The sequence below is a fragment of the Humulus lupulus genome, chromosome 3, assembly GCF_963169125.1.
Source record: "Humulus lupulus chromosome 3, drHumLupu1.1, whole genome shotgun sequence".
NCBI lineage: Eukaryota > Viridiplantae > Streptophyta > Magnoliopsida > Rosales > Cannabaceae > Humulus > Humulus lupulus.
Window position 1 is genome coordinate 127,050,021 of NC_084795.1, and position 17,232 is coordinate 127,067,252.

Consider the following 17,232-nt stretch of genomic DNA (forward strand, 5'->3'; position numbering starts at 1 on the left):
TATATATTAAGGGAAAACTCTTTTACTTCGGTTCTTATATAAAAACCGAAGTAGAAAGGGTACTTTCTACTTCGGTTTTTGTATAAGAACCGAAGTAGAAAGTACCCTTTCTACTTCGGTTCTTATATAAGAACTGAAGTAAAATCCTTCAGGGCCGCGTTGGGTTGCTCCACTTTTCATAAAAACCGAAGTAAAAAGCCCCGATATAGTGTGCAATCCAAACATAGCCCTTGTCTATTTTCTATTTTAACTTCGTTTTTTTAAGAAACAGAAGTAATAGTCTTTTTTTTATGTACTATCATTCCCAAAAACGAAGTAAAAACCCATTGAAAGGCTTTTACTTCAGTTTTTTTATATTCTATGTGTAAAAAACGAAGTAAAAGCCTATATTTCTAGTAGTGTTATAAATACATCAAAGGAAAAATTGTGGTTTTCTTAGTTCTTTATGTTGATGATATCTTACTCATTGGGAATGATGTAGAGACATTATCAAATGTAAAGAAATGGTTGGCTGACAAATTCCAAATGAAAGATTTGGGAGAAGAGAGCTATGTTCTAGGCATTAAAATTCTAAGAGATAGAAAGAACAAGCTCCTAGCACTTTCACAAGCAAATTATTTTGATAAAGTGCTTGAAAGATTCTCTATGGAGAATTCCAAAAAGGGTCAATTTCCGACCAGACATGGAATTACTCTTTGCAAAGATCAGTGTCCAAAGACACCACAAGAGCAAGAGGATATGAGAAAGTATCCCTATGCATCAGCTGTAGGGAGCCTAATGTATGCAATGTTATGTACTAGACCTGACATATGTTATGTAGTAAGGATTGTCAGTCGTTATCAATCAAATCCAGGTTTGGAACACTGGATTGCGGTGAAACATATTCTCAAGTATCTCAGGAGAACGAGAGACTATATGCTAGTATATTCGGGTAGTGACCTCGAACCTACTGGATACACTGACTCAGATTTTCAATCTAACAAGGATAATAGAAAGTCTACTTCTGGGTCAGTATTCACTTTTGGTGGTGGAGCAGTTGTCTGGAGAAGCATTAAGAAATCCAGTATAGCTGATTCAACCATGGAAGCTGAATACATAGCAGCTTGTGAAGCAGCTAAGGAAGCAGTTTGGCTGAAAAAGTTCTACACAGATTTGGAAGTAGTTCCAGAAGTGGAGAAACCACTTGTTATTTACTGTGACAACAGTGGAGCAATGGCCAATTCTAAAGAACCAAGAAGCCACAAGAGGGGAAAGCATATAGAGCGCAAATACCACTTAGTCAGAGAAATCGTACATAGAGGAGATGTGACCATTCTGAAAATCGCATCAGAACACAACCTGGCGGACCCATTCACAAAGACGCTTCCTGCAAAGCAATTCGAGGGTCATGTACGTAATATGGGATTGAGAGAAATGCCTCACTTGCTTTAAGTACAAGTGGGAGATTGTTAGGAGTGTGTCCAAAAAGCATGTAAAGACTTGTTTTTCTGTGAATAAATAAATACAATGGTTCATTATTATTGTTATATTTAGATTGTTAAATTATTGTTGGAATAATTTTGTAAATATCAGAAAAATTCCATATTCATTATTGAGGATGTGATCTTGTATTAGTACGAGAGAATTAAGATCACATGAATGAATAAAAATAGTCAACAACAACAAATTAAAGTTATGGAATTCTTTAATTGGAGTTGTAATTACGGTTTACTGAGTATGATAATGATACAAATAATCTAGATTCAAATTATTGATGTGGAAAGACATCTCGGTAAAGGTGCTTTATATAATATGATTATCTATGACATGGACCGACATGAATTAAAGTCTTTATCCAAAAACCAATTAACAATAAAGACTTGTAATTCATATCATAACTGATGATCATTTATAGATCAACCTAAATCCTGAGTGTTCATGAACTCCTGTTCATGTTTATTAAATCTTTTGATTCATTCGTTAAGGTCTCTTCATAGAATGAGGCTAATGACTTTTGTTTTGGAGATTTAATATCATGGGTGGCTGGGAACATGTATCAACAATACGGAATCTAATCTTTCCTAACGGATCGTATATTAGTTCCCTTAAGGGTTAATTCTGGAACTGAATGATTTTGAGCTCAAATCTATAATTAGATTATAGATTAATTATTCACTAGTGAATTAATGGTACTTAAGGAATAAGAGGTAAATTAGAAAGGTAAAAAGGTAATTCTTCCATTCTAATTTATAAACTAATTAATTAGAGGGTTGAACTATTGTAAGATGGTTATATCAATGGACGACTTAAGAAAAGATTTCTGTAAAAGTATATCTATAACATAAAGAGTGCAATTCTGAATTTATAGTGGTGTAATATCAGAATTAATAAATTAACTTTTATAATTAAAGAGTTTAATTATTTAGTTTCAATTTATTGGAGCTTAATGTTATAGGTCCATGGTCCCCGAAATGGCTCAAACAATCACTGTCAAAGGCAAATACAAAAAATGGGCAAAAAAGGACTTATGTGATAAGTAAAATATTTTTCTATGTATCAAACATAATTATTATTTAATTATGTGTAATTAATTAATTAAGAACTAATTAATTATTTGATTTAACAAAAATATAATTAATTTTGAATTAATTTATTTTTGGGATTTTTGGTATTTAAATAATAATAAAAATTGGGAAAAATCACATGCCATCACAGGCATGTGGTACACGTGTGGCACAGTGCACAGGCACTATGCTACACGCATAAGAGAGTTTACTCAGTCTCTTGATTCCACAATTTTAGTTATTTAAATATTAAATAAATAATGAGATATTTTAATATGATTAAAATATTATTATTTAAACAAAAATTTGATAACTGATTAGTTATTTTGAATTTGTTTAAAATAACAAATATTTTAATATATTGGATATATTAAATATAGGATATCAGTTTTACAGAATGAAACTTTTTAGGGATAGAAAAATATCTAGAAATCTCTCTCAGAGAAAGAGAACAGTGACATAATCAAAAGTCATTGTTCTTGACAAAACCTAGGTCCAAACTATATCAGATCTCCTGTGTTGAGAACATCAGATAAATAGTTTTTTTCCTATTATTTGTATAGCGAGCCCACACTCGTTCTTTGTGTGCTGAGAACATTTTGGAAGATCTTAGTGTGAGATCTCAAGGATTTAGCAATACAAAAAGATTGCAGCAAGGAAGGACCTGAGGTATTTTTTCTATTCTTGTCTTTGATTCAATATATATATGTATGTGAAGAAGTAGATCTAGAAATCTTTTGGGATTAAACTGACAATTTGATTGTTGTTCCGCTGCGTATAATCTCTGATTTGATCAATAAAAACAAACACGAAACATGTCTGCTTTTATTTAAAGGGGCATATTCATAATTTTGACCCACTAATGGTATAAATGTGATTAAATGATATTATATGATTGAGGCCACATTCTTATGTTGATATATTTGAGATATTCGGTAGGAGTCAGTCCTTTAGAGCAAGATAGCGGTTTAGTCACAATGGGGTATTTCGGTAATTCGGTGAGTTACTTGGACTCATTAGAGTATAAGACGTATTTTGGAAAAAATAGTTATATTTCAGATTTGGCGGAATTAATTGGGATTATAATTATAATGTGAGACAAGAGTATTAATGACGATTTTTTCCTTGAGGGGCATTGAGAGGAAAGAGTTGCCTTGGGGATGTTTTGGTCATTTGTACCCTTGACTTAAGTAAACCCACCTGAGTTTATCAACTCATAGTCCCCTCTCTCTCTCTCTCTCACATTCTCTATTGCTCTCTAAGTTATCTTGGTATTTTGAAGAGGAATTTGATCCCAAGCGTGGGAGCTTACTTCCTAAGGGAATTAAGGAGATGTGGGGCAAGTTTGGAAGTTGTTAAAGCTTAGGAAACAACTGGGAACGATCCCTAACAGAGGTAAAATTGAGTTTTGAGTTTCTAAACTTCTTTTTGAAATTTTGGTTTCAATGGTGTTTTGGTTGAGTTTTGAGGTTGGTTTTTATGTTCTGAGCTGTTGTGAGCGTTTCCATGGTCTATTGTGAGTAAAATAATGTTTTGGGATAGTTTTTGGGAAGTTAGAGACTCTAAAAATTATTGGAAATTTGCATGAACTGTCTTGGTGTTGCGGCGCTAGGTGTCACGGGTCCTCATGAACTCAGAGAACAGGGGTCTGCCTAGAACTGCCTTGGTGTCGCGGCTCTAGGTGGGTTGCACTGCAGCGTGTGTCCAGTGATTTTTGGGCTCGGGCTCTCTCACTTGTTGAGCACTGCGACCCTTAGTGGGAGGTGTCGTAGATCAAATTGGGAAAAAAAATTGAAAGTATGTTTTGGGAGCTCAGAACCCAAACCTAAAGGCTCGGGAATGGTTCTACTACCCGAGTTAGTAGAATTTAGGGTCCCTGAGGCTAGGACATGGTCCAGAAGCCTTTATTAGTTTGTTTCTTGATAGTAATTCCTTGTTATGGTTGTGACTAGGGTGAACCGTTAGGCTCGGGAGGAAAGGACCGTACTCGGGGTCGTCATACACTATCCACTCAGGACCTGAGGTAAGAAACCTGCACCTAGACTGTGGTTAAGGCTTGAGCCCCAATTATAGAACATGGTTGTAATCGTGCTTAAAATGTTTCATTAAACATGTTGATTGCGTTGTGCATACCTGTATTAAATGATGACTGTCCATCTGATATATCTGATTAAAAGGCTTAGCTTATAAGTCAAGGGCAAAAACAATGTGTTGAATGCAGGTCGATGTCGTTATCTATCATATCTGATTGAAAGGCTTGACATATACATCGAGAGTTTATTGATTATATTCAACTGAAAAGCTCAGCTTATAAGTCGAGGATCTATCTATTGTATCTGATTAAAAGCTTGACTTTTAAGTCGATGGTTTACAAGGCTCGACTTATAAGTCGAGGGTTTATATGGCTTAGCTTATAAGTCGAGGGTTTACAAGGCTCGTTTTATAAGTCAAGGGTTTAAAGGCTCGACTTATGAGTGGAGGGTGGCGATAGTGTGTTGAATGTCGGCTGATGTGGTTAAGCCAACCCAAAAGTGTGATATACGCTTGAACGACCCTATGGCTGCCTAGAAAATAAAGCATGAGATGCATCGGGCCAGCTCTAAGGCTGGTTAAATAGGAATAGGGCAATGGGAAATGGTGTGACTCTATAGTCGCTTGTGTGGGTTAAAAAGCTCGGCCTTATAAGTCTAGGGAGGCTTTAGCGTACAAAATGCAAGCTGAAATGACAAGGCCAATTTAAGAAGCTTGGCTTATAAGTCGTGGATGACGTTGGCATTTAGAACGCAGGCCAAAATGGGCGGGCCAACATTAAAGCTCGACTTATAAGTTGTGGACACATTAACATGCAGAACGCAGGCCAAAATGTCAGGGCCAACATTGAAGCTCGTCTTATAAGCCATGGACAACATTAGTGTACGAAACGTAAGCCGTATTGGCGAAGCCAATATAGAAGTGTGATACATGCTTACATGGCTCTATAGCCGCTTGGAACATCGAGAGTTGTGCATGCTTGGCTGGCTCTATAGACGTTTATAAAAGGAATAGTGTGATAGGCACCTGTGTGGCTCCATGGACGCTTAAATGGATTAAATGCATGCACGAGTATGGTTATCGACATGGCCAACTAAAGGAGAGCCTCAGGATATATTGACAGCGCTTCCCTTAACATCGAGTATTGTTCTATGGGCCATAGCAATGCCCCTCTGTTGTTCATCATTCCTTAAATACGATTGCAAACCATCGGCATCATTTTCAGTACAGAAATCATCCAATCATTGTGATCCTCATCGAGTTGAACCTTAGGTATCATACAAATCTCATTAAGTAATTGTTTCTTAGTGTATCTAATAATAGGATGCATCTTTATATACTGCAATTACAAAACTACAAAATTTAAAAGCAGAAAGAACAAGGATAACATATAGAACAAATATTTACGACGCGGTGGGAAAAGATTTTCCTGTCTTTAGCTTGTATGGGGAGGGTCATTGGAAACATGAACGACCATCTCTGATACCATTTGTAAAGCACCCTATTCTATTACTTTGTTTAAAGAAAATAAAATTTAAGTCTCACTCATAGGTGTGAAACTAAAGTCCATAAAATGAATCTTTAAAAACTCAGCGCTTATGTTGATCGTTTATTCATTCATAGGATACCCCCACGCCATACATACCCCGACGCCGGAACTCCCCACATCACAACATGTGCCAAAGAGAAACCCTATTTATGACCTGAAAAGGGGAAAGTAAAGGGGTGAGCTAAAAGCCCAGTAAGGAAGTAGAAACAAATGCAACAATATTCAAGGAAACCCATTAAGGACATATTCATAGCGTAAAACTCATAACATATCATATCATAGCCAGATATCATTCTTTTCATAATCATAACCATAATCATACGTCATAACCATACATCATAATCATACTCTTTGTGATAATGGTGCAACTATTGTCCATGTCACATCTTAGGTAACTAGTAAAAGCATAAAACTAGAAAGACCTCCTCTATGAGGTAAATAGGATCTCAGGTCCTTGAATAACCTCGACGCGTCCATCCTATGAGTTATATCATATCCTTTGTTACTCCTTTGTTGTGTCGCATTCAACACGTTGACAACCATTTTTTTTTTCATACAGCAGACAACACACATGTAATCCATTTCACATCAAACACAAGGAAATACATGTTGCATCATACACATCATATCATTTCAAGATAGAACTTCATTTTTCATATTACATAGTCTGTCATCATACATAGTACATTATTTTCATAATAACATACAAACCTTACCATTCAAAGCATAAACATAGAAATTATATCTAACTTCCTTACCTCAGGTCCAAGCAAAGCAAAAATGAGAAAAACTTCACAATGAGCCTATAATCATAATCAAACATCATATCTTAAAATCACATATCAATACTTATGCCCGACACATATACTCCCTATGTGCATGGTGATAACTTTGTTTTAGTGTCGTTTTTAGAATGTTTGTTTTGTGCAAGATTACGCTTTTGTTTGTCTTTGTTGCAGGTTGGTGTGTTGAATCATAAGAAAAATGTAAAAAAAAGAGAAAATGGTGGAAAAATGAAGCTCTTGGTCATTGTTCGACTCAAAATGGAGCTAAGGACGAGTAAAAATTAGTTTTTGATGAAGAAACGAGGTTGACAGGCATAAATTGAGAAATAATGGAATTCAGGCCGCGACTAAGAGTTTAGAGCCACGACTCTAGGCAAGTCAGAAACACAAAGCTGCTGAAGGGAATTAGAGGCGCGACTTGCCCTTATAAGTCACGACGCTAGGGGAAGTCATAGGCTAAATCCAGGGGTCATCAAAGACACGGGCCACAGCTTGATAGTGCCTGAGTCGCAGCGCCTGAAGACCTATACAGACTCAGAGGGGCTTTAAAATTGACACGGGCCACGACCTAGGAAAGGCCAAGTCGCGGCCCGCCTATGAAAACTACGTATTTGTGATTTCTTTTACTATAAATTCAAACTTAGGGTTTAATTAGGTCATTAGGTCAAAATTTAATTACGTTTTTAGAGACTAATGATTCTCAGACTAGTTTTTCTGCAATTTTTTATTTCTTCTTCAAGTTTTTGAATCTTATGTTTCTGATTTATTATTTTGTTGATTTAGTCATGTCTGATATGATCTAAATATTTTTATCTAGGGTTTAATGTAGTCACCTTGGATTTCTATTTAATTTAATTATGATGTTATGTTGATTTTTCTTCTTTATTCTAATCTATATAATGTTTGCTTAATGCTAGTAAATACCTGATCAATATTTGCTTGATTTATGATTTTGATTCAAAATTCGAAAGATGAGAATTGAATGTGTTATCGTTATATAGACATAGGTTACATAGTGGACCAAAGTACCTGTATGGCTTGTGTAGTAATTAGGTTTCTATGCTTAATGCATGCTATATGTTTAAGTTTATCACAGTGATGTAGAAAACCTGCATATAGGATGAGATCTTATATCTTGAAAAGAATAGGAATCGATTTATGTTAACCTGCTATTAGAATAGGAAGAAAGAAATTTAGAATTGATTAATAAAATTAATAGAATGAAAAGTTGATGAAGTTAATACCCTAGGTCTTTTTAATAGTGATTTTCATCTTTTAATTAGTTAGTTTTGTTCATAGTTACTTAATGTTTTAAAATTAGATTTATTCATCTAAATTGTGTTTGCCAAATAGAAATTAAAGAACAATTATTGGTAATTGGTTAATAGTCTTTGTGGGAATGATACTTTATTTACCATCTATATTAATTGAATCGATTGTGTGCACTTGCGTACATATTTTCACGATCAAGTTTTTGGCGCCATTGTCGGGGACTTAATTTCCAATATCAAAATTAATTGTTGTTTGTTCTAATTTGTTTTTTTTTATTTTTATTTTACACTTTCGGATCGAGGCTATATTCTATTTCAGGAATTGTTGGTAAATGTGAGGAAGTAGACAAAAGGAAATCATACCAATAGATCTTGAAATTGAGAGAACGTGCAGACATAACCAAAAGATAAAGAAAATGATGGACTTTGCCATGGCTGAGAATGCAAATAACGTTGTCAACATTGAGAAACTATGTACTCCCTACTGTTATGAGGATACATTCAAGCATTCGTCCTCCTACTGTTGAGGCAAATAATTTTGAGATAAAACCCTAAATTATTCAGATGGCACAGAATTGTGTGCAATTTGGGGGATTACAAAATAAGGATCCAAATCTCCACGTCACAAATTTTTTAGAGCTGTGTGCGACATTCAAAATGAATGGGGTGAGCAATGATGTTGTTAGATTAAGATTATTCCTGTTTTCACTAAGAGACAGAGCTAAGAGTTGGTTGAATTCATTACAAGCCAACTCTATAGTTACTTGAGAAGACTTGGCTCATAAATTCCTTGGTAAATATTTTCCTCCTGCAAAGTCAGCCCGTATTAGAGGAGAGATTAATAATTTCCATCAACTAGATAAGAAGTCTTTATATGATGCATGGGAACATTTTAAAGAGTTGCAAAGGAAATGCCCACATCATGGAATAGAGAAGTGGCTGTTGGTTCATACATTTTACAATGGTTTGGGGGGAAATACAAGGACAATTATAGGTGTAGCATCGGGAGGAGCATTTACGAGAAAAAGTGCTAATGAAGAATATGAATTATTGGAAGAGATGGCCATGAATAACTGTAATTGGCCTACTGAGCGTGAGAATAAGAAGGTGGTAGGAGTCTTAGAAGTCGATCCTATTGCTTTATTGACCGCTCAAGTGGCATCTCTAACCCAATTGCAGCAGAATAACCTTGCCGCACAAGCAATGCAAGTACAGAATGTCATGAGTTGTGAGATTTGTGGGGGACCGCATTCTTATGAACAATGCCTGAGCACAGCTAGTTGCTCAACAGATGTAAATAATATCCCTTTGGAGCAGGCACAAGTTATTGGTTACTTTTCAAGACCTACACCTAACACCTACTCAAATTCATATACTCCTGCATGGAAAAATCACCCTAACCTGTCTTTGAAAAATAATCAAGGGTTACAACCGCATCATCCACAATACACACCTCAACAACCCCCTCATCAACTGACTTATGGACTACATTCTAGGCCCTATTATGATCCAATCCTACACCCATCTCATCCACCACCACATCCTCCAATGAACCCACCAACAATGCAGCCAGACCAATTAAATCAACTCATGATAGAGACAAGGTCTTCAATCAGGAATTTGGAGACACAAATAGGTCAATTGGCTAAAATGTTTTCTAGTAGACAGCAAGGGAATTTTCCTAGTTCCACAGAGGTAAATCATAAAGAGCAATGTCAAGCTGTTAGTCTGAGGAGTGGGACTAAGTATGATGAACCTACAGTGGATGACAAGGGGAAGAAGACAAAGGATCAACATGTTACTAGTCCAGTACAAGAGGAGGTTACTGGAGATCTTCGAAAGAAAGAAAAGCCAAAATACACCGAGCCTATGCCAAGGATTCCATATCCTCAATGGTTTCGAAAGGCCAATCTTGACAAAAAATTCTCCAAATTTCTTGAGGTATTTAAGAAACTTCACATTAACATCCCTTTTGCAGAGGCTTTAGAACAAATGCCTAGTTATCTGAAGTTTATGAAAGTTATATTGTCTAATAAGAGAAAAATGGAGGATTATGAAACTATTGCATTAACTGAAGAGTGTAGTGCAAATATTCAAAAGAAGCTTCCTCAAAAGTTGAGAGATCTGGGCAGCTTCACTATACATTGCACCATTGGAAACTTTCATTGTGAGAGAGCTTCATGTGATTTGGTGCAAGCATTAATTTTTGTTGTTGCCTGTATTTAAGAGGCTTGGTTTGGGGGAAGCTAGACTTACTACTGTTACTCTTCAACTGGCTGACCGTTCATTAACACATCCTAGAGGTATTATAGGGGACGTTCTAGTAAAGGTAGATAAGTTCATTTTCCCAGCAGATTTCATTGTATTAGATATGGAGGAAGATGAGGATGTGCCTATTATATTGGGACGACAATTTTAGCAATGGGGCAAGCATTGATAGACATTCAAAAGGGTGAGTTAAGGCTCAAAGTACAGGGTGATGAGGTTGTTTTTAATGTTTTTAAAGCAATGAAATATCCTTCAGCCAGTGACAGTTGTTTTAGTGTTCGTGTATTGGAGGAACAAGACAAAAGGGTCTATCTTATTGAGGATCCACTTGAGTTAAGTTTGATTGCAATTCTTGAAGAGTGTGATGGTACTGAAGCCATTGAATATGTTAAGTGGTTGAATTCATCAAGGAAAATTTATAAAAAGAAATATGAGGAATTGGGGCAAGTGCTTGAGAGACCTCTCCCATCTATTGAGAATCCACCAGTTCTTGAGTTAAAAACTTTACCTGATCATCTTAAGTACGCTTATTTGGGTAAGAATGAAACTCTCTTAGTTATTATTTCAGCTTCATTGTCTGTGATTGAAGAAGAGAAGCTTCTTAGGGTGTTGACGGCTCACAAACTAACAATTGGTTGGATGTTAGCAGATATAAAGGGTATTAGTCCTTCAAAAGTGATGCACTGTAAATTAATGGAGGAGTATAGTAAGCCTAGTATTGATGCTCAAAGGAGGCTGAATCCTTCAATTAAAGAAGTGGTAAGGAAATAAATTCTTAAATGGTTGGATGCAGGGGTAATTGACCCAATATCTGACAGTGATTGGGTTAGTCCTGTCCAGGTAGTCCCGAAGAAGGGTGACATGAAGGTGGTAAATAATGATAATAATGAACTTATTCCAACTCGTCGGTGACAGGGTGGAGAATTTGTATTGACATCCGTAAGCTGAATAAGGCCACTAGGAAAGACAACTTCCCTTTGATTTTTGTGCTACATAGATTGGCAGGCCATCCTTATTACTACTTCTTGGATGGGTATCGGGATACCATCAAATTTCCATAGCATCGGAGGATCAAGAAAAACTACCTTTACATGCCCTTATGGAACATTTTCCTTTCGCAGGATTCCATTTGGGTTATGTAATGCTCTCGCCACCTTTCAAAGGTGTATGATGTCTATCTTTCCAGACATGGTGGAAAAAGGTATAGAAATTATTATGGATGACTTTTCAGTCTTTGGACCCTCTTTTGAGGAGTCAAATTTAATATTAAACTGGGAGAAATATTAGTTTATGGTGACAGAAGGTATAGTCTTGGGCAACAAAATTTCACGCCATGGAATTGAGGTAGACATGGCCAAGATATCGACAATAGAAAATTTACCTCCTCCAGTGTCTGTTAAAGGGATTCGTAGTTTTTGGGCCATGCTGGATTTTATAGGAGGTTCATAAAGGACTTTTCAAAAATTTCGAAGCCCTTATCTACTATACTTATGAATGGTGTGGTATTTAACTTTAATTCAGACAATTTAAGGGCATTTAATAAACTGAAGGAGAAATTGGTATCTGCTCCGATTGTTGTATCGTCGAATTGGGAACTTCCTTTTGAATTAATGTATGATGCTAGTGATTATGCAGTAGGAGTGGTTCTTGGACAGCGAGTTGACATGGTATTCAGAATGATTTATAATGCTAGTCGAACCATGAATGATGCAAAATTAAATTATGCAACTACCGAGAAGGAATTACTTGCAATTGTCTTTGCATTTGACAAGTTCAGGCCATATTTAATTGGTAATAAGGAGATTGTTTACACAGATCATTAAGCTATTAACTACCCTATGACCAAAAAGGATGCTAAACCTCGCCTGATTCGATGGGTCGTAATATTGCAAGAGTTTGATATGGAAATTCGTGATAAGAAGGGGATAGAAAATCTAGTTGCAGATCATTTATCTAGATTGGAAAAAAAGGAGAAAAACATAATGAGAAAGAGGAGCAAATTGATGAAAATTTTCCAGATGAACAATTATTTTCAATTGAAAGTGAAGAAAAGCTACCTTGGTTTGCGGATTATGTCAATAGTTTTGTAGCTAAAGTTGTGCCTCTGGACATGTGAAGGCAACAACTCAAAAAAAAATTATTCAGAAGTTAAGAATTATTATTGGGATGAGCCCATTCTTTTTCACTATGGTGATGATCATATAATTAGAATATGTGTCCCAGAAGAAGAGATGATTTCCATACTTATTCACTATCATACTTTATATTGTTGTGGTCACTTTGGAGAAATAAGGACAGCAGCAAAAGTTTTGCAAAGTGAGTTTTATTGGCTATGTTATTTAAAGATGCTAGTGCCTTTATTAAGAGTTGTGATTGTTGCCAAATGACTTGTAATATATCGCAAAGAGATCAAATGCCAATGACTGGAATTATGGAAGTTGAGTTGTTTGATGTGTGGGGAATAGATTTTATGGGGCCTTTCCCATCATCCTATAATAATAAATACATTTTGCTGGCAGTAGATTATGTTTCTAAATGGGTGGAAGCTGCAACAACTCCTACTTGTGATGGTAAGGAGGTACTTAAATTTCTTCATAATTTTTTTTTACCCGGTTCGGTACTCTAAGAGCAATTATTAGTGACATAGGTAGTCATTTCTGTAACAAATCATTCACAACATTATGCGCTCGTTATGGAGTTCATCATCGAAAGGCCCTGTTTTATCATCTACTTGCTAAAACCAAGAGATTAAAAGTATTTTAGAGAAAACTGTTAACATATCAAGGAAAGATTGGTCGAAAAAGCTTGATCATTCACTGTGGGCATATCGCACAGCCTTTAAGACTCCAATTAGTATGTCACCATATCGGTTGGTGTTTGGGAAGGCATGTCATTTACAAGTACAACTTGAGCACCGAGCTTATTGGGCCTTGAAAAAGCTGAACGTTGATTTATTTATGGTAGGAGAGAATAGGCTTCTTGAGTAGAATGAGCTTAATGAATTTTGAAATGAAGCTTATGAAAATGCAAAGATTTATAAAGAAAAGTGTAAGGCTTTTCATGATAAGAGGATAATTAGAAAGGATTTCCAATCGGGAGATAAATTGATGCTATTTAATTCTAAATTGAAGCTATTTCTAGGAAAACTAAAGTCTAGATGGTCAGGACCCTCCACAGTTTTTGTCTCATTACTTTATGGAGTGGTACAGATTCATAGCGAGAAAACATGACATTTTAAAGTAAATGGTCAGAGATTAAGGCATTATTTGGAAGGACAGATGGAAAAGTGCAAGTCTTGGATGGTTTTGGAACCCTTTTGAATGGGGTATTTAGTGTCCAGCTAAATGACGTTAACGACAGCGCTATAGGAGGCATTCCTATACTTTATTTTCATTTTTGTTTTAATTTTTAATCAATGAACAATTTTATTTAAATTCAATTTGGATTTGTAAAGATTTTCTTAGTTTAATTTTTTTTATTTATTTTTAGTATAAAGTCTGTAAAAAATCATGCAATTCGTGAAAAGGTTGTTTTCAAGTTAGTCTGCAGGATAAGTCGCGACTTGAACTTGTAAATCGTGGCATTAACACAAGTCAAAGAGTATGAAAATTTAAGGAAGGGGCAGGCCGCGACTTGAGCTTATAAGTCACGACCCTAGAATAAGTCAGAGAGCAAATGAATTTTTCAAACAGGGATGGGCTGCGACTTGATTAGGCTGAGTCGCAGCACCTGTGAAGCAAAAATCTTAGAAAAATTGAGGCGGGCCGCGACTTGCTCTGCCTGGGTCGTGGCACACCTGTGTCAGAATGGGGAAATGTGGTTTAAAGTCATTTTTTCTCAGCCTATACCTTTCATTTTACATTTCTTTCATCCCAACACAAGTTATTTTTACAAAAGCGCTCATTTTTTTCCCTTATCTTTTTGTTTAAAATAACCCTAAAGCCATATCCTCTAATTCCTAGTTCCATATTTCCATTCTTTTTTTTTTTCTTTTAATCTAACCCTAATTTTTTTTTCTATAGGTGAAAGTGAAGATTGGAAGAGAAATTGAAGACTGGGCATCTCCATGATTGAAAGGCATGTAAGTTTTCCTTTTTGATGTTCTTGAAGTTTTGATTGAAGTAATTATGTGCCAAGAAATTAAATTGGATTTTTGAACTACATTGTTAGTCTATTGAGTGTCTTTGAGTTGGCATTTTTGGGGTTAATTTGTAGAGGAAAGTACAATAAATTAGAGGAAGTGTTGTCCAATTTGTGTTGTCATATTTGATACATTGTGTGATTATGGTTCCCCAAAAGCAACCTAGTAGGGCTGCCTTTTCTAAAAGCCCCGATCGCCCTTCCACATCCCGCACCCAACCACCTCAACCTCAGCCAACCCCGCCACCACCACCACCAATTCAAGAATTTGATCCAACTAGGTTTATTAGTAAGGATGCCTTTGATCATTATCAAAGGTTATCTCAGCGTCTGGTAATTTAAGAGAGAGGAATGGAATATCAAGTTAATCCTTACCCTCAGGAAACTTATAATCTTATTCGGGATGAAATTCAACGCTGTCGTTCGAAACTTTTTGTGGATGATAAAATGCCCAAGGCTAATTGTTCAATGGTTTATGAGTTTTATGCAAAATTTTCAGGGGCAGTTAATAGAAAGGTGTTTATGCGAGGGGTTTGGGTAGAATGTGATATTGATAATATTGATGCCTTATATCAATTACCAATGTTGTCGCTAGAAGAGGATGATTATTATCAATTGGATTATAATAGTGAAATTGATTGAGTTGAGGTGGCAGAAACATTAGGCATTCCTAGTGCTACTTTTGTCATGCAAAATGGAGAACCGAAGCATTTTTGAAGGTATCAAATGAATCAGATGGCGAAGGCCTGGACTCTCTATGTGAGTGCACGGCTTATGCCCAACAATTATTTATCTGAAGTAGGAACTGATCAATGTCTTCTTGTATATGCTATTATGACGAGACTCTCTGTCGATATTGGTCGAGTTATCCACACGAGTATCTGGGATTTATGCCAACTGACTACCACTGCTGGTTTGGGGCATGGATCAATGATTACCAATCTCTATGAAGTGTGGGAGGTATATAAATATCCTAGTGATATTTATAGGAAGGCCATGGGGTCTATTTCTCATGCTTCGGTGTTTAAATTCAATGCCCCATCTTTGGAGCCACCAGTACCACAACCTAGACCTGTGAGAGTTGAATAGGAAAGAGATGCGACTGAGGAACCCGTACCTGCCAATGATCAACTAGACGAATCAAGGGCAGCTGAGATGGAGAGGAGAGGAGAATATCCTCCATATTTGGCACTTGTTACTCCACCAGATCCGCACTTAGCCAGATTGGATTATATCATTCGACAAAACCAACATACACATAATTATTTGGGGGAGCTTCATGATTATCATCGAGCTCAGGTTGACAGACAAAATGAGTTGGTTTACTGATGGTCAAATCAGGAGGCAGACCGACAATATTTTTTTTTATCCACCACCTTGGTATCCTTTTCCAAATCCACCACCTTTTTGAAGTGATTCGCACCAGGTAAGTTTTCTTTCTTTACTTATTTTTAAACATTGGGGTCAATGTTTAGCTTAAGTTTGGGGGAGGGAGCTTATTTTTCTGTTAGTTTTGTTTAGTTTATGTTAGTTGTTTGGATTTTGTTTTACTGTGTGTTTAGTACCATGAATGATGATTGACAACAAGTGTCAATGAGAATAAAGTGAATGTTATGAGTATAATTCAAAGAAAATGAAATCTGAAAAAAAAATCTATGTGCTTGATTGAACACTCCATTAGTTCATTTTAGTTTAGACAATATTTGTTGAATATCTTGTCATGATATTTAAATTGATATTTTTTATATTGATTATGCTTGTTGAAATTGATTAGTGGAATGATGAATAGAAAGTGGAAATTATTTTCTACAATTCTAGAACTTGCTTACTTGTTATTTGAGGTGAAATAATATATCATGTGTGCTTACGAATATGATTTAGGCTATCATTTGTACTGTTTGAGCTTTTCTTGCACACCTCAAATAAATTTATCCATCGTTTACCTCTTTTGAGCCTAACATTGTATCTTTTTGTTCTAAGCCATTATTTAGCCTAATACTTGAAAATTGATTGTATATCCATCCCTAATATACTATGAGAATATGATTGAAAAAAAATTATGGGAATTGACATGTAATGGGGTTTATTTTTGAATTTAGTGGGTGTAGAAAATGAAAAGTACAAAATATTAGAGAGAGTATATATATTGAAAAAATAATCAATACACTCCCAATATGAATATATAGCAAAATCACGTTTGGGGGAGTGTAGGTATCATTTGAAAAAAGAATATATATTTTACATCTCTCTAAATAAAAACAAGAAAGGGGATTATGGGATGTATTACTATGAAGTAAAGTCGGTGATTTTTGGGTCATGTGCTTATAGTAAAGTGAGCTTAAAGATTACTTCCTAAGACATCATTACAAGCCTATACAAGTCCTATTGATTCTTATGCATATCATGATTTATATTAGTGGAGCATAGCAAGTAAGTGAGCTTATGGAATTCTTTGGTTTGAATGGATTGCTTGGAAAGAATTTGGTTAGCATAAATGATTTCAAATACATTTATTTAATGATCATGATTTGATAATCCAAACTGTTAGTTGACTAAAGTGTGTTGATGGAGTGTTTTGATCGAAATTCTAGATTGCATAAACAGTTTAGTAGTTTTCTGAGAACTATATGACTAGCATTCATGAT

The 17,232-nt window shown here is 35.6% G+C and overlaps 1 protein-coding gene and 1 non-coding gene across 2 annotated transcripts; one reads left to right on the forward strand and one right to left on the reverse strand.

Moving 5' to 3' along the window:
* Window positions 1–9,001: 9,001 nt before the first annotated feature.
* LOC133828047 (small nucleolar RNA R71) lies at window positions 9,002–9,108 on the reverse strand. Its single transcript, XR_009890692.1, has one exon. It is a non-coding gene; the product is annotated as a small nucleolar RNA R71 (small nucleolar RNA).
* Window positions 9,109–9,238: 130 nt separating this feature from the next.
* On the forward strand, window positions 9,239–12,270 carry LOC133825022 (uncharacterized). The gene is made up of 9 exons (XM_062258025.1): window positions 9,239–9,388; window positions 9,497–10,120; window positions 10,407–10,482; window positions 10,599–10,814; window positions 11,016–11,132; window positions 11,241–11,355; window positions 11,569–11,648; window positions 11,748–11,888; window positions 11,969–12,270. Exons 1-9 carry the CDS (start codon window positions 9,239–9,241, stop codon window positions 12,268–12,270), a joined length of 1,821 nt encoding a protein of 606 aa, XP_062114009.1.
* The last annotated feature ends 4,962 nt before the right edge of the window (window positions 12,271–17,232 follow it).

Excerpts from the sequence above, each read along its gene's own strand:
- LOC133825022 (XM_062258025.1), top strand. The coding sequence starts at position 9,239 with ATGGCCATGAATAACTGTAATTGGCCTACTGAGCGTGAGAATAAGAAG. Across the intron at positions 10,815-11,015 it reads AATTCTTGAAGAGTGTGATG|CTTCATTGTCTGTGATTGAA; the intron begins GTACTGAAGCCA and ends TTATTATTTCAG. Across the intron at positions 11,649-11,747 it reads TCCAGACATGGTGGAAAAAG|AAGGTATAGTCTTGGGCAAC; the intron begins GTATAGAAATTA and ends TTATGGTGACAG.